General features: G+C 38.0%; 1 protein-coding gene across 3 annotated transcripts in view; it reads left to right on the top strand.

Moving 5' to 3' along the window:
* Positions 1-18880, top strand: part of MACROD2 (mono-ADP ribosylhydrolase 2) — a 2039999-nt gene that overhangs the window by 1428250 nt on the left and 592869 nt on the right. For all 3 annotated transcript variants that reach the window (XM_064572799.1, XM_064572800.1, XM_064572801.1), the window contains exon 7: positions 3923-3953. In XM_064572799.1, the coding sequence (XP_064428869.1) occupies positions 3923-3953 (31 nt within the window). The remainder of the gene's footprint in view (positions 1-3922; positions 3954-18880) is intronic.

Below are 18880 nucleotides of genomic sequence, written 5' to 3'. Positions count from 1 at the left end.
CCCATGATATTGTATTTCCATCTCTGCTTTATCATTGCTTTTTTGTTTGAATTAATGCAATAATATTACTGAAGCCATCCTCCATTACACGACCATTTGCCTTCACATTCAAGGCAATGATACATTTTCAGATGAAGCTATTTGTTGTTGTTAAAACAGACAAGGCAGTTGGCACATTCAGACTCAATTACTAAGTTGCATAATTGATTCCAAGATATTGCTGGGAGATGAGGCAAATGCAAGTTGCCATTAACTGTTCAGTATGTTCTCTTCTGTGAGATCTAATGGGAAAAGACTCCAATAACTGGCCCTAAGAGGGAAGCAGAAGGTAGTTAGATCAGTTCCCCAGGAGGCAGACTCTGAGACAGAGATTAGGGTGCATGATGCTTATTTAGGTGGGCCTTTGGGATCCACACTTGGGGAAGGAAGGGGAGGGAAGCAGGAGTGGGCAGAGGGGAAGAGGAGCTCTGGAGTTTGTAGGGCCCTTCAGTTTGCACTGCATTAAATTAAGATGAGCCAAGCCTTTCCACTCTGTATTAATTAGTCTTTGGATGTGGACTGTCCTGGGAAGAGGCACGACCCTGAGTGGAGTAGCCCTTTGCATCTGAGGCAATCCTTGAAAAGGTTGATAGTTGGAGACTGGCTGCTGACAGCACTGCTGAGGTCTAGGCCCCAGGTTCTAGGGCGGTTGTCCTCCTCCAGGGATGATTTGGCCCCTTAGGGGGACATTTGACAATGTTGAGGCATTTTTTTTTTTGTCACAACTGAGGGGGAGACCACTGAATAGAGTCCAATGATGCTGCCAACCACTTCACAATGTACCACCCAGCCCCCAGCAACAAAGAATTATCTGGTCCAAAATATCAATAGTGCGAAGACTAGTGGAGGGCAACAATTCCCCTTGAAGTGGAGTTTGATCAAGATATTACTACCTATCAGATACAGTGTCCTGTGCTCCTTATTCCTCCTAAGCCTCCCACAGACACTTTAGTTTCCATTTACTAAGGAGGAAACTGATGCCCAGGGAAGTTCAGTTAAGTGTCCAACAAGGTGAACTGGAAAGATGTCCAGGTGGGGTTTAAAGTGGGCTTGCTTGTCAAAAACATCGTGGTATCTCTCGGCCTCCGCTTGATGGCTCGATGCAGTGGGTCTCAAATCTCTCTCTCTTTGTCGCCAACACAAGATGGGCGAGGTTTACATGCTCAGTTCACCCTCATGGAAGTCCTGAGTCACAAACTGTACACTCACTTCCCTCTACTTCGTTTAAAAGGCACAGCAGAACGTGAGTGAGCATGGCCAAAATGATAGGGATGACCCTGAATCCTCTCTAATTTGTATTTTTAAGTTGGCCACTGCTGACCTCTGAGCCCTTTCTATTAGTAACAAATTGCTTACAATAAGCTTGCAGCTGGTTTTCACACAGAGAAAGGCCTGTCAGTGGTCTTGGTGAATGCCTCTAGAAAGACTAGAGTATTTCCAGGAGAATTTGCTTCATGCTATCTCCTCATGGTTCTGTGTCCTTGGCAGTATTGAATCATTCACGAACATTCTTCACCATCTCATTGGCATCTCCAGAACCCAAGGAATCAAAAACAAAAACAAAAACAAAAACAACTCATCATCAATTCATTTAAAAAGTAGCTCCTATTCCATTTCAGAAACTGTCCTATGTATTAGTATTTACTAATAAAGGAACAGAAAAAAGAAATCTATCACTTTGCAGACATATAGGTGAGCTTAACAGAGTCCATTATTACTCTTTCTACAACAAAATCACATAAATTGTGACTTTTTAAATAGAACATCCATGTAAAGGGAACAAACATGCAGTCTATAAAAATGTTAAGGAGGGCGCCTGGGTGGCTCAGTCGTTAAGTGCCTGCCTTCAGCTCAGGTCATGATCCCAGGGTCCTGGGATCGAGTCCCACATCGGGCTCCCTGCTCTGCAGGAAGCCTGCTTCTCCCTCTCCCACTCCCCCTGCTTGTGTTCCCTCTCTCGCTGTGTCTCTCTCTGTCAAATAAATAAATAAAATTAAAAAAAAAAAAAAAGAAGAAACTCGTGTCCTGGGGTGCCTGGGTGGCTCAGTCGGTTAAGCGTCTGCCTTCGGCTCAGGTCATGATCCCAGGGTCCTGGGATCGAGTCCCGCATTGGGCTCCCTGCTCTGCGGGGAGCCTGCTTCTCCCTCTCCCACTCCCCCTGCTTGTGTTCCTGCTCTTGCTATCTCTCTCTGTCAAATAAATAAATAAAATCTTTAAAAAAAAAAATGTTAAGGAAAATAAAATGTAGTACACGTTTAACCCAAAGATATAAAGAAAAAAAGACAGACATTCCATCATTATTGAGCTCAGTAATAGTGTATGGTGTTACAGTCAACCCCAACTGCAGAGTTTGGGTTCTATAGCACAGTCACATTTTTTAAAAATTCCGTCATCGATTTCTACGGCACCTTTCTATATGGTGCATGTTACCATCTTCATTTTTGGCTGAAAAATAAAAAGACGGGAAAGATGAAAGCAACTTGATTAAATTTACACAGAGGTACATTGGCAGAGGACATTGCTATGCTCAGATCACGTTCCCCTGTTAGAGAGCCTAATATAGAGCTAGCTCTCTGTTCACATTTGTTCCTCGACTCTTTCAGTCAGATTCTTTACACATTGCTGGGTAAAATATGGGGTCTTAGGTGGTTTGGGCTGCTCTAACAAACTGCCCTGGACTGAGTGGCTTCAGCAACCAACATTCCTTTCTCACAGTTCTGGAGGCTGGGAAGTCTGAGATCACAGTACCCGCAGATTTGGTATTTGGTGAAGGCCCCTTTCCTGCTTTGCAGATGGCTGTCTTATCATTGTACCTTTAGGAGGGGAAAAGGACAGAGTGCTAGCTGTCTTCTTCTTCTTCTAAAACTGGAACCCTATCATGGGGTCTCCACCCTCCCCCTAAACAACTCCTGAAGACCCCACCTCCAGATGCCATCACATTAGGGCTTCAACATGTCAATTTGGGAAGACACAAACATTCAGTCCATTACATATGGTTTAAGCAGTAGTGCCTCTGTAAATATTTAAAAACTGACTAAAAAAAATGAGTGTGTATATATATATATATTTAAATTTTACTGATAAAAATAATGTATAGCACACAACTTACAAATAAGAATAGAATATACAATACCTTTTATTATAAATTCTATGCAGCTGATTGATTCTTAAAAAACACTTTTGCAAACGTTATAAAAATTTTCTATCTATAGGCAACTTATGCTTTCAATTGACTCACAAGTATAGTCCAACATGAACGTTGATTGATATTTTCAGGTTTTAAGCCACTAACATGACATCACTTAATGTCCAGCTGGGATAGGATGCTCAGTAACAACACCATTACGTAGTATTTATATTATACATACATTTATAATTAATATATATGTTATATAACATACATATTATATAAATGTATATAACATTTATATTATGTATGATATACATTACTTATATTATGTAAATGTATAATAGACGTAAGTCATCTCAAGAGCAGAAGCAATAGTAAAATGTGGGCAAAATAATTAGGAGGTGATGAGATGATTTCTAAATATTTGTTTTAGATGTAACATCTCATTGCAGGCTTATATGATTTAATTTCTTAATTATGACTATGTTTAACAGTTGGTTCACAAGATTCCTGGAAATTTGACAGCTGGCTCTCATGAACTGGTATGATTGCTGCTGATAAGAAGTTTTCAGTTAATCAAATATGCCCATTTTCCACAGTGTCCCCTACTCCAACTGAGTGGGGTTTCAGAAGTCTGAGCATGTAACTAGAGGGCATCCCATTATCAAGCAAATAGATGTTGAAATAGAAGATGTCTGGTTGGGCAGAGTTGTTCTTTTAAAATTTATTGTTATTTTTGTGGTTTATTCACAGGCATTTCCCTGCATCTCAACCGGCATTTATGGTAAGTCATCTAGCTTTAGATAATATTTGTATTTCTTTATTTTGTTGTTAAAGGCAAGGTTCACAGGAAAAATAAAAGGTTCTCTGATGGATACAGTTGTTAAAGAAACTCAAAAGGCAGGTCAAATCCCATGGAGGGATCTCAAGAGGCTATTCAGATATTCTTTGGTGTTCTTGAATTTTGTGGTATTGGATACCACGTGTAATGATTTGATTCACTGAGGCTTAATGTCTTTTGTTAAACAAAACATTTTGCTTTGGTAGGATTTGACCTGTAATAGGGTTTTCTCTAATAAAGTCAGGTTGTTCTCTTAGATGAATCATAATGCATATAAAGCCTAGCGGTATCACTATTTTGTTGTGAATTACAAAATAATGGAAACATTAAAATGTACGCACATGCATGTATCAGTATATTTAATTTTAAAAATATCCAAAGAAGTGACTGTTAATAAAATCAAATAATTTTAGTAAGCTGCAAATATTTTTTTGTTAGTGTTGACAGATTGTTTTAGATAATGACTGCTTCACTTATAGATGGAAGCAAAATATTTTTATAATCACTTGTTTTCACTAACCTAAAGCTCTCAAAATATTATTCCACCTACAATGACGTTTCCTGATGGGTTTTTTCTTCAGGCCATTAATAAATGTGTTTTACAATATTAAGGTAACATGGGGTTTAGTTGTCATTTTAGGGTTTGCTGATCAGGCAAAATAGATTAAACCTTTCTGAACTCAAACTTCTCATATAGAGGCACTTAACCAAAAAATAAAATATGTACAAATGTAAAGAAATAGTTTAAGTTCACTACTATTGGGAAGGGAAACCTAGATTGATGTCAAAGGTACAAGATTTATTTCTTCTTAATATGGTGTTTCTTTTGAAGGTCTTGGAGAGAATAAAGTGGAAAATATAGGAAAATATAGGCCTGAATCAAGTTAAATGGGGAAGGATTTGGCCACATCATTTAAGAATTTGAGGCATGCCTTTTTCCTCTCCATATTCCACTATAGCCCCTGTTTATGGAAACACAATGGACACTGGGCTGGAGAGGGCTAAACTGGACCATCTGCATAATCTCCATTATGGTCATCCTTTCTGCCCAGTTAAAAATCTTAAATATCTGCTTAAAGGAAACATGAAATACAAAGTTTTGCCTAGGCAAGAGCCCACATCTTCATTTCATCTTGTCTGGAGTCAAATCGGACTCTACTGCAGAAATGGTTCCTCTCTCGAGAATGTTCTCTTATGACAGTCTTGATTTTCCTTGACAACAAACAAACACCCGCCTACCTAAAACAATACTATACATATCATTATTTTCTATGTTTATTACCTTGTCAGATTGTTGATGTCTGTTTTTTTTTGAGAATCTATGACAATGTGCAAAGAATTTCAGGTGAATTTAACATGTTACACTGAAAAAGGGGAAAGGGGGAGGAAAAGAAGAGAAGTAAAAGACAGTGAGGAGGGACAGGAAAATGGGAGGGTCAAGAGAGAATAGTAAGAACTAAATCAAACCTAAAGTGGCTCATGGCTAATTTTAATCCCAAAAGGACAGAGTTTTCTTCTCAGAGAGAAAATATGGCCCAAAATATACATACTCACTTGTTTAGTACTCCATTATGTTGGGTAGGAAGGAAATATTGAAGACTCTTGGGGAGGGCATTGACAGCGAGTCATAGCCACTGGCTTGGAGGACTGCCACCAGGCAAAGTTCATCAGTTTTCACAATGCCAGGTCCAAGCAGATTGTTTTCAAGTCTGGCTACTCCTTTTCTTCCCTCTCAATTTTTGAGTAAATTTAAAATTGAAGCTGATACCAGCAAAGTCAGGTGCCATTTTGCTTCCGTTAGTCCCACTGGAGCTTGAGGCCTAGATCTATTTTTTAGCTCCATGAGATCCTGTTTTAGCAACGTTTAGATCACTCCAATTCTCTTTAGTTGATGGACCACTTAGCATTTTGCAACTTGGATATTATTTCCTAGGTCCCTTGTGAAGTCATCGCTTTCTGATTAGTCCTTGATTCTCTCCCCATACCCATATATTATAGGTCAGTCCTTTTCTCACTCTTGTTCAGAGCCCCCGGCTCTGCCTCCTTCATTATCCAAATCACTTTTACTTTTATCTCTATTTATTGGGATTTGAAAGCATCCTTTATTTAAGGAAATTGGTCCACCGCTAAAAAGTTTTAAAAAGGAAGCAAACAAAAATTCCCAACACTTTGTAAGTAGTATGAGAATGGATTTAGAGTGAGAATTCAGAACAGTCTCTTGGTTCTAGCCTCCCCCTTCTTATTCCATATTCTACCTTACTAGATTAATTTTTCTAAAATACCACTTGGTACACATTTCCCATCTGCTCGGGAGCCTTTGATCATATTCCATTACCTGCAGGTTAATATTTACTTCTTTTGGACTGAACAATAGGTGCCTTATGTATCTCCCTAAACCAGTGCTTTCAAAATGTGTGAAGAAGGGGAGGGAATCTCTTCTTGAGGATGTGAATTGGTGTGCCAAGAAATTTATATGTACCTTTGATTTTGCATCTTCATTTTTTAAAAAGATTTTATTTATTTATTTGAAAAAGGGAGAGAGAAAGAGTGAGCATGAGCAAGAGGAGGGGCAGAGGGCAAAGCAGACACCCCACTGAGCAGGGAGTCCTACACGGGCTCAATCCCAGGACCCCGAGATCATGACCTGAGCCAAAGGCAGATGCTAAACCAACTGAGCCACCCAGGTGCCCCTTGCATCTTTAAAAGGGTGATTTAGTTTGCAGCATTTCCTAAACTTATTTGACTATTGTTAATTTTCTCAGCCCTCTCAGGACTAGTGTTTTCTCCTAGAATATGGTTTTAGAGATTTCTTGTCAGGCATCCACACTGGACACATCTTCTGTCACCCAGAGATGAGCTGATGAATCTCAAAACACGTTAGATGCTTTGCCAGCTCCAACCCTGTGTGCCTTCCTTACAGCACACTGACACATGCTTACATACTCATACACACACTCATACATAGACACACACTCATACCCACATGCGCACCGAAATCACACACACCATCACCGCCACGCCCCGATGTCCAAACAAAAACATACCACACACACTGATACGGTTGAATTATAACCTCTGAGTAGTCTTCCTTGAATATGCCAACTCTTAGTGGTCATTATATCTTTTGAAATCTTTCGTCATTATAATCCGAACAATCAACTTCCCCCTCATGTTTGGCCCATAGATTTTTGTTTCTATATCCTGTACTCACCACCAGTTTGGAATTCTTTAATGAGCATGGATTTATTCTGTGCACAGCCAGGGCCTAGCATTATATCTATAGGACAAACCGCAAATAGTTGCTGTTTGATAACAATGATGATGATTATAACCCAAAGTGTTGCCTAACTGAAGATCCAAAACACAGATTTGTTGATTGGCAAAATCACAGGTAGAAGAAGCCTTCTTAAGTCAGTATTTTCTTAATGGACAAACATCTCTATTTTAGGAAAAACAAATACGCTTCTAAAAAGCATTCTAAACTAGAAATGGTATTTGTAGGTATGGCAACATCCACTTTGATAAGGTAAAATGAAAACTCCAGAACTTGTTCAGTCGGAGAGACAAGCTGAACACAACACTTAACTTCACTTAAGAAAATGCCCCTTGCAGCACCTGGGTGGCTCAGTGGGTTAAATGTCTGACTCTTGATCTCAGCTCAGGTCTTGAGCTCAGGGTCATGAGTTCAAGCCCCACATAGGGCTCCATGCTGGGTGTGGAGACTACTTAAACAAAAATGTTTGTTTATTATGACCCATGGGACAATGGTCAGTAAGAGAGGTACAGATCGGCCCTGAGGCAACTACCCTGACTTCTCCAGACATGCCCTAGTTCCAGCCCACCTCCCTGCCTGCTGTGATCTCAGACAGTTGTTTGCTTTAGATTTACCTTCACTTTTAGATTTATGGCCCACAAAGCCACTGTAACCCTCGTTCCATTAGAACAAAATTTTGACTATGGTAGAGCTATCTTTTGAAGGGGTTTGGTTATTCAGTTGCCAAAAATGATCTCATACCAGGGTAATTTCAACAGTAAGCATTCCCATTTCATGGAAACTCGGACATCATCCCCACATTCACAGTGTGTCTGGGGGATCTCATATACACCAGTACTTCGGAGGCCCTTCAGCCGCAGAGGAAGCCCATTCCCTCCCAGCCTTTCCCCACTCCTCAGCCTTTTAAGGACAGGCCCTGATGGCAGCAAAACTGGCTACCCCTTGCACAGTCTGAAGTATATCCACCGCACCACACAACTGGATTTAAGGAAGGCACACGATGGGAACTGACTCTGCCCGCTTTTAAGTCCTCCTGGAAGAGGAACCCGACTTTTCCACTCTGACTTTCAGCAACTGATGCAGCTGCTCTAACATAATGTTTTCAGGATGATTCCAGAGGCCACCAGACCGCCTGCTTACACTCAAGATGAAAAACCACATTTGGTCAAATACCAAAGAAAATCCTGTGTTACTTTTGGAAAAATAGATCCAGATGAGGCTTCCAGGGGCTCTAAAACTCCCAGATTCCTGTTAAAGATTTGAATTGGCTGCTCAACCAGTCTCTGAGGGACAGATTTGAACTTCCTTGATGGACATTTCAGATCTCATGTGTGCCTTCTGCCCTTTGAGCCTAACTTGGACACTTTGGTGCTAATAAGTTTAACAAAGGAGGCTAGACATGATACATGGCAATGGAATTTTTACTGAGAAGCGAGCAGCAAAAATAATTTTAGTTCATTTTATGAGAGTTAATATAGTTAACAGAAATGAAGTCCAGGTGGAAAAGTGTATCCCTGGAGTAATTGGGAAAATAGTCTCTCTGGAGGCAAACAGAAAACTTGAAGCTTGCTTTCCAGGTACGAGGTGGTGTTTTTAGAGAGAAAGACTTCCAGACATTGTTACTGGCTGGAAATGTGCGGAAAAAAATGTAAGTGCAGCGTAACTTAGCTAAAGCAGCTTTCATATTTATTCAGCCTATTTCTGTTATCAGTGTGGAAGGCCCGTTTCTATCAAATCACCTAGCCTCCCTCTGCTTTCCTTGAAATGCTGCCAGGACACAGCTTTTCTAATTGAATCCCTCATTTGCATTCAAGTTTGCTCTTTTGCTTTGAACTGGTAAAAAGGAGACCAGCCCAATGCTTCTTTAACCTTATATTTACTCGGCAAATATTTTTGTCACTACATCTGTCCAAATTCACAGACATGACTTGGAAAGAAACCAGGACATCCTCCAACGGCAATGCTAAGGGCATGCCCATCAGCTTTAAATGCTGACAGATTTCAGAGGGTGTGACAACCATCGCTGGCAATTCTAGGCTCGCTGGAAGAGTTACCTTATGTAAGACACTTGGGAACCAGAGCAAAATTGACAAAAATGCGTGCCCCTCCCTTTCATCCTCCCCTGACAGCTCTCCCCTCCCTCTTGCTTTCTTCTTTTCCCTTTGATATTCCCATTTGCTTTGAAAACTTCCTTTCAGGTGGTCTAATGATGACTCTTTTCTCCCACATAAATTCCCTTCTCTGACATCCTATGTTTTTTGTCCTGGTCACGTCATCCCCACTGTATGAAGCCTTATTGTTCTTGGCAATCCTTGAGTTAATTGCTGGTCCTCAAAGCAAAGTAACATTAGAATCAGTGTAACTTTACTTCCCTTTGGGAAAATGTAGTGCTGGGGCCAAACCCATCTCAACTATATCACATTTGAATATTATTTTATAAACTGATCCTAATGAAGCACTGGAGTAATAGCTTAATGGACAATGAAATTCTAGCTGTTAGTGTTTTTAACCCTCTGAGTGCTTACCATTTGAGTAGACAGTTTTCGCAAATACACTCACACATGCACACATTTATTCATTCATCCCACAAAATGTGGTGAAACTCCCCTCTTGCCCTCTCAAAGCTACTTGGGTGTTTAATAATAAAAAGACATCCAACTAAGAAACTTAAAGGACCACCTTTGCTCTGGAAAACAGTTTCAAGTGTCCAGCAACAAAATATGCTAGTTCAGCTTACATAAAAATGACACTGGGTATTATACGCAAACAATGAATCATGGAACACTACATCAAAAACTAATGATGTAATGTATGGTGGATTAACATAACATAAAAAAAAAATACATACAAAAAATAAAATAACAGTGAGACCCACAGGTAGACTTAACCCAGGGGACCTGCCAAAAGAGATGAAAATCCTGGAAACTTAGCTTCCTGGTGCTGCGGATGCAGTGAACAACCAGTGTCATTCTCCCTGGTGTTCTGTTCAAACTAAACGATTTTAGGACTTAATTAAAAGATAAAGCGTTTCAAAAAGTAATAAAGATTGCACCTTGATTACTGTTTTGGAAGTGTGATGTCTCCCTCCTTGCAATTGTGTCAAGGTAAAAATTTGACTGAGGACTAAAAGGTACAAATGATTTCAAACCCACCCTTACTCAAAGGCTGCTACTTACTGTTATGCTACATTAAAAAAAAAAAAAAGCCGTTCTTATAGAAAATGTATTAAAACAGTAAACCTTCTAAGGAAATAGGAAAGCCACTTTAGTAAATTTCAGAGCCTATGCGCATAGTAGTAACTTTGGGAATATCTTTTAGCCACATTGAAAAATAGGAGCACTATTAAGATGTTGTCCCTAGAAAACTGTTTGAAGGCATCTAAAGAATTGACCACACTTTCCATTCTATCAGTGAAATAATTTCCATGCACTTTGCTCATTCTTCTCATCCAGTCTTGAATGACATTCCCTTTTCTTGCCCCTTTTGCATTCTTGTATCTGAAGGGTAAGTTTAAATAAACATAGCTCAGCTCTCTTTCTGAAGGACTTAAAAAAAAAATAATTCTGACAGTTCTCAGAGAAGTCAAGTATGCTTAGGTCTTTAGGACAGTGATTTTCATGTCAAATCCTTTTTAGTCAATGATTCTATTTTTAAAATGCATCTTGAAATGCATTTCGAAGGGACTATATTAGTTAGAGTAAAGCTAAGCTGCTGTAACAAAGAGACTCTGAAATAGAGTGGCTTAGTGAATAGAGATGTTTATTTCTCTCTGTGCTAACAGTTCCAAAGTGAACATTCTGCTTGTGGGAAGATTTGTTCCACTCTGTCATTTAAGGAGCCAGAAATCCACCATGGTGTCATATAGTTGCTCTGCCTACCTTAAGCCATTGTTCTCATGTATTTACCTGCCTTGGTTCCAGCAAAAGAAATGTGTATGATGGGCTCACGCCCTGTCTTATGGTCCCTAGACACAGAGAAGCACTTGTCACTTCCATCTGTTTTCTATTGGAGAGAAATTGGCCTCATGAATGTCTAGTGTGGAATCCACATATCTGACTAGAGGTCTGTTATGTGGAAAGAAGGGGACATTGAATTATGATGTATTCTAGATATCACTGCTCAAGAGGAAAAGTAAGGCAAATTAAGTCCAACAGGTCACTCAGAGGTAATTTAGTTTGGGGCAGTGTCATTTACCTAGAATCAGTAAATATTTTTGAATACTGATGGTCCTAATTTTGTAAGAATATTTGGAGATTTTGATAGCATATACTTTATTAAAATGCCTTTATAATCCTGAACCCAGAGAAATTTGAAAGTATGGAAATCTTCAGGCATCAGGACAGTGACTTATCATTAGTTGTTAGCTAGTATATTTAGACCTTAAGATCTGATCTCAATGGTATTCACATTTTTTGTGCCAAAAAATTTGCAGACATATCAGTGGAAACTAAAATCAATATATTAAGAACAAATAAATACTCGTATCATTTATTACATTTGTAATTTTGGCCCATTTCCATAAAAATCCTTGGAGGAATCAATTATAATTTGTTTCTGTAACAGCTTATTCCCCTAAGGCTATAACCATTAGAAACATACCTGAGATCCTGAGCAGATATAGATCAGCATCCTGCATACCAAGGAACCCTAGGGAAATGTGACTGTAAGAAAGAGTCTGATCATAATAGAGTAAAATATTACCAGGAGAGAGATGGGGAGAGAGAGAGAATGATAATATGAATGTGAATGTAAAGCTCCTGAATAGTCAAAAGAAGAAAATAGTTTTTTTATACCTTGTCTCTCATTTCAGCATGGTCAATAGGGAGAATTCGCCATAAGTGACTTAAAATTGAACTGAAATTAACAAAACCAACATGAAATTACCTCATGCCTACAATTTGGCCACCTAAATTTATTTCTAAATGTTCTAAATGAATCTAAGTTCACCTAAATCTTTCCAGATCTTTCTAAGCATCTATCTGTATTTTTCGGTAAAATGTATTTTCCCTTTATTTAAGACTTCTTTCCTTTGGAATTTAGCTTGTGAAATTGGACTCTAAGCTCTGCCCACCACCTAAGGCAAAGTCAGATATAGGTTTTGGAAGTTTTTAATTAACAACTATGAAATAAATAGGTCCTCAACAAAATATAGGCAAATCAAACTTAAAAAGTATAAAAATAATTATGTACCATGATCAAGTGGGATTTATCCTAGATATGCAAGCTGGTTAAACATTCCAAAATCAATTAATGTAACCCGTCATATCACTAAACTAAGGAAGAAAAATCATATGATTATCAATAGATGTAGAAAAAGAATTTTACAAAACCTAACACCAATTCATGATAAAAACTCAGTAAACCAGAGGGGAACTTCCTCTACTTAAGTGGTAAAGACTATCTATAAAAACCTACAGCTAACAGCATACTTAACTATGAGAAACACAACTTTCCTACTAGATCAGGTACAAGACAAGGATGTCCCATCTCACTAATTTTTTCAACATCACACTGAAAGTCCTTGCTAATGAAGTAAGGCAAGAAGAAGAAATAGAAGGTATACAGATTAGGAAGGAAGACAAGACCGTCTTTATTTGGAGATGACATGATCATTTCGTAGAAAATCTGAAAGAATTGACCAAAAAAACCTCAAAAAACAAAAACCCAACTCCTGGAACTAATAAGCAATTACAGCAAGGTTACAAGATAAGAGTTAATATGAAAAAGTCAATTTATATAAATAAATAACTGGAGAGATACTTCATGTTCATAGATAGGAAGACTCAATATTGTCAAGATGTCAGTTCTTCCCAATTTGATCTATAGATTCAGTGTAATCCGGATCAAAATACCAGCAAGTTGTTTTTATGGATATTGGCAAACTGATTCAAAATCTAGAGATTTTGCCTCTTAGAGGCAAAAGACCTAAAATAGCTAACACAGTACTGAAGGAGAAGAACAAGACTGGAGGACTGACACTACCCAATTTCAAAACATACTATAAAGCTACTATAGTCAAGACAGTGTATTTTGGTGACATAATACATGAATAGATCAGTAGAACAGAATAGAAAGCCCAGAAATGGACCCACATATGTGTAGTCAACTGATCTTTGACAAAGGAGTTACAATACAATGGAGCAAAGGTAGTCTCTTCAACAAATCATGCTGGAACATCTGGACATTCACATGCGAAAAATGAATCTAGACAGAGACCTTATACCTTTCACAAAATAAAATAAAATAAAATAACTCAAAATGGATAATAGACTTAAATGTAAAATGAAAAACTATAAAACTCCTAGAAGACACATTGGCAAAAACCTAGTTGACCTTGGGTATGGTGATGCCTTTTTAGATACTGTACCAGTTTTTCTCAAGCCTCTTCAAAGACTACCTTTGCTTCAAGATTCTGGTGTCCTACTCACCTGAGTGGTGATGTACGATTTTTGGTAACATAGTCTGTATCATTCATTATGTGTGATCAATCTTGAGTATCACTGCATCGGAGGACCGAGGAATAATGGAGAATGAGGGTGGGTATCAAAGTGGCTATGGTCATGAGTTTCAGGGTGCCATATATCTAGGTTCGAATTCTGAGTCTGTCTCTTATTAGTTGTGTGTCCTCAGGCAAATTAATCTCCAGAACTTAGTAACCTCAATTGTCACAGAGGGATGATAATGCCTCTAACATGGGGCTGCTGTAAGATTAAATGAGATAATGCATTAAAGTGCTTGTCGTGATGTCAGACACATAAAGATGAACATTTAACAATCATCATTACTATTATTGTTAATAGTAATTTTATTTTTGCCACTATCATTATTATTACTCTCCCAATGGACTCTGAGCTCATTGAGGGCAGAGGCTTTTGAATAGTTTTTCACTCCTATCACCTAGATTTGAGAAGAGTTTTGACGCTGTTGAGCAAGTAGTTTACTATTTGAAGGAGGCTTTACTCAGTCCTTGAATGACACCAATCCGCAGTCCCTTCTCATAAAGTCACCTCACTTGCTGCTGGATTACTTCTGCTGCTCCTCTGAAAACTACATGTCTCCTGTCAGCCAGCTCTATGCCCTGTGGTTGAGCCATGCGAGTTAAGCCATCTAGAATTGAAGCCTATTTTCAGCATCTTGCCATGCTTTCTAAATCACACTTAGCCACAACCGCTATAGACTATTGTTTACAAAATAAAGTCAACTTGTTTCAGCAGTTCCAAGTTTTCTACAGTTTATCTAAGCCCTAAGAATGAAAACATTTTGTTTTCTCTGTATATAAATATAAGTTTTCAGCGAAAAGAGAGACAAAGTAATTGTAGTTAATTGTGGCTTCGAAAGTGAAGTCCCATGTTGTAAGACAGCATGCTGTTCTTCTCTAGGAAATCTGGGGGAATAGAAAACAGTTACTCTGCCATTTGGCTTGAAGAGGGGAAAGCCCAGTGCTTGCTTTTTTCCCCCCCAAGAAAAACATCAAGAAAGTTGCACTTTTTTTTTTTTTAATTTCTAAGATCATAGGGTCATGGGATTGGAAGCCATTTTGGATATCACACTTGTCTTAGCTCCTTATTTTTCTGGCTGAGACTCAGAGTTTTTGAGTGACTTGTTTAGCCACACCCAAGTAATTCACAGAAGAACTGAGATCAAATGTCCACCAGTAGGGCAAAGAAGCAAGGATAAGAGTTCGAGAATCAGGAGGATATGAGATTATAGCCTAGGATGGTCGACTCACTAACCTCTTCTTTGAACCTCAGTTCCAAGCTTCCTCATATGCTAGGTGGGAATAATATTAATATGTACCTTCTGCTATTAGAAGAAAAGAAAGGAGTTGAACTGAAGTTCATCCAGAACTGAGTCCCAAAGTCCTGACTCCCATACTCTCTCTAGGCCCCTATTCCCAACCCTGCCTCTTCTTCTACCCATACTTCTTATAGCTAAATCCTTTTTCTCTGGACCCCACCTCAGGCCACTGGGTTCAGCATCAGTAACTTGTGAAGATTGAGTTTATATACAAAGTACCTGCACATCTGTCTCTCTTTGCATCATATCAGTGCTTCTTTCACTATATCATCAAAGACCCTTTAAAGATAAAGGTTAATATGTCTATGTCCTCCTGGTACCCAAAGACAGCCTCTAGAAGTGGGAAATTTTGTTTTAGTTGAATCTCATATCGTATTTTAAAGTATAAATATATATTGTAATCTATTTCTTGAAACGAAATGCTTTACATTACTTACCTGTTAAATAATTTTAGAGTCCTCCTCCAATAAATTTGCTTGTAAAATTAACCCTTAGGAAGGTGCCCATCTTGTGGTTTACGGTGCCTCTGGCAAACTGCCAATGTCCCAGTTTAAAAGCCAGACATTTGACCAGCCTTACAAATGTCAGCCCTTGCATATAATTACAAGAATCTGTGAAAAGTGATCACCAGCAGCTCAGAGGTTCCAAGCTTCTGCAAATTCTGAATCCCTTAGCAAGCCAGAAAGATCTGCTGGCACTGCTGTAGGGAAAGGTTAGCATCCTAAATTATTGCCTCTCATTTTTTTTTTCAACTTTGCAAATATTTTATCTCCTCATCCATAGTGAAAAAGAAAAAAGAAGTATGCAGAGTTGCTGCTTTCCCATGTTATATATAGAAGGAAATGAGGAGTCATCAGCTTTTTTCATCCTTCATAAAACAATGAAAATATGCCTCCTTGCTGGATAAAACAGGGATATGCATCAGGGGATCTGGGAAATGTAAAAACCTTAACTTGAAATGCCTTTTTTTAGATCTCTGCAGATGTTGAAGGCAGTATTGGGACCTAATAGGGGTGTGTGTATGTGTGTGTGGTATCCTAGTTTAGCTTTTCTCCCAATAGACCTCATCCCAAACTACCAGACATGGTAGTTTGTCCAGACATGGGATAAGATGAGAAGTAGAAAGTACAGTGAGTGGGAAGAGATGGTGAAGGAGAAGAGCAATAAGAAAAGAAGCTGATGCAAGAGGGGTTGGGAGGGCAAGCTCATGGCAGGGCAGCCATTCCCAGGCAGGAAGAGACTGGTTCAATGACGGGCTGGGATATGCAGACCAGTCTGTGCCTAGGAACATCTTTTGTGTTCCTCCTCGTTCCACTTAGTATTGTTTTCTCCCATCCCTTTCACTACCAACTTCTTCCACTTTACACTTACTGTCTCATTTGAGGCAATGCCCATCTTAGATGGGGCCACAGTGTCAGAGCTGCTAACAGCAACTAGCAACCTAGCTCTCCTCCAGCTCAGAGCTCTCCTCATCCTCCATTGCACTTCCTACCCATCATAATCACCATACATCTTCCTTTCCAGGAGAGAAGTCCAGTGCTCAATTGAGTGTCCATGCTGAATAAATTGTTCTTGACCTTTTCTGTAGCAGTGTATTTTCTTGTCTCCAATGGCAGTGATCCTTAAGAAACTCCAGGAAACTTTGCTTACTTAAAGAATTAGAAAAATAGGGTAGAAAAGTAAAACTGTTTTGCATTCTGCAGTGGGGTGAGGTAGGAAAGAACCTAGTGGGGAAGTAACTGATAATAAGAGATGGTGGCTCTGTCCCTGCTGCCATTCAAAGAAATCAAAGGAAGTTAATAGAGATTGGTCTAGAACTATGTAAAGCCCAAGGATTTTTTAACAATATGATAGACCAGATGGACTTATATATACAGAACATCTCATCCAACAGCAGCATAATACACATTTTCTCAAGCGCACATGGAACATTTTCTAGGGTAGATCCTATGAATCAAAATATTCATGAAAATATAAATTATATATCAAGTATCTTTTCACATCACAATGGAATGACCTAGAAGTCAATAACAGAAGGAGAACTGGACATTTCACAAATAAATGGAAATTAACACACTCATGAACAACCAATGGATCAATGAAATCAAAAAGGAAATAAAAGAATATCTTGAAACAAATGAAAATGGACACACACCATACCAAAACTTATGAGATGCAGCAAAAGCAAATCTAAAAGGGAAGTTTTTAGCAACAGAACACATATATCAAGGAAAAAGAAAGATCTCAAATAAAGAACTTAAACCTCATGGAATTAGAAAAAGAACAAACTAAACCAAAAGTTACCAGAAGAGATTATTTCCTTTCTAAAGGAAATCTAATCTAATAAAGATTGAGCAGAAATAAATGAAAGAGAGAATAGGAAAACAACAGAAAAGATTAACAAACCAAGAGTTGGTTCTTTGAAAAGATAAGCAAAACTGACAAACTTTTACCTGGGATTAGCCAAGAAAAAAAAGGGCTTAAATGCATATAATTATAAATGCAAGAAGAGACGTCTGATTCCACAGAAATAAAAAAGGATCATAAGAGACTACCATGAACAAAGAGATGCCAAAAATTACAACATAGAAAAAATGGATATATTCCTAGAAACATACAACCTACCAAGAATCATGAAGAAATCATAAAGAAATTGAAAATCTGAACAGACCAATAATGAGAAGGATATTTAATCAGTAATACCTCCCAAGAAAGAAAAGCTCAGGACCACATGGTTTCACTGGTGAATTCTACCAAACATTTAAAGAATTAGCTCCAATCCTTCTTAAAATCTTCCAAAAAATTGAAGAGAGAGTACTTCCAAACTCATATTACAAGACCAGCATTACCCAGATACCAAAGCCAGAGAAGAATACTACAAGAAAAGAAAACTGCAGGCCAGCATCCTGAATGTAGATGTAAAAATTCTCAACAGAATACTAGCAAACTGATTTAAAAATTATATTAAAAGGATTATATAACATGATCAAGTGGGATTCATCCCTGGGGTGCAAGTATGGTTTAAAATGTGCAAACCAATAAATGTAATGCATCACAAATATAGAATGAAATATTTTTAAAAAACCACTTATGATAAAAACCCTCAACAAAGTGGATATAGAAGTAATGGAATAGTACTTCAACATCATAAAGACCATATATGCAAGCCCACAGCTAATATCATACTTAACAGTGGAAAGCTGAAAGTCTTTTCTCTAAGATCAAGATAAGACAAGGATGACCACTCTTGCCATTTTTATTCAACATAGTATTGAAAGTTCTAGCTAGAGAAACTAGGCAAAAAATAAAAAAGAAAATAAATAAATAAAAGGCATCCAAATTGGAAAGGAAGAAGTAAAACTGTCACTATTTGCAGATGACATGGTATTATATATAGAAAACCCTAAAGACTATTAAAAAATTGTTAGAACTAATAAATGAATTTAGTAAAGTTGCAAGATACAAAATCAATATACAGAAATCTGTTGCATTTCTATACACTAATAATTAACTAGCAGAAAGAGAAATACATAAAATAATTCCCTTTACAATTGAATCAAAAAGAATAAAATACCTAGGAATAAACTTAACCAAGGAGGAGAAAACTACCAGACATTAATGATAGATATTGAAGAGACACAGTAAATGGAAAGATATTCTGTGCTCATGAATTAAAAGAACCAATATTTTAAAAATATCCATATTGCTCAAAGAAATCTATAGATTCAGTGCAATCCCTATCAAATTCCAATGGCATTTTTTTCAATGAAATAAAACAAATAATCCTAAAATTTGTATA

The sequence above is a fragment of the Mirounga angustirostris genome, unplaced genomic scaffold, assembly GCF_029215605.1.
Source record: "Mirounga angustirostris isolate CCGP_5_RB_7025 unplaced genomic scaffold, mMirAng1.0.hap1 SCAF_10, whole genome shotgun sequence".
NCBI classification, from domain to species: domain Eukaryota; kingdom Metazoa; phylum Chordata; class Mammalia; order Carnivora; family Phocidae; genus Mirounga; species Mirounga angustirostris.
The sequence above is the reverse complement of the archived record's forward strand: the minus strand, read 5'-3'. Positions and strand labels throughout refer to the sequence as shown.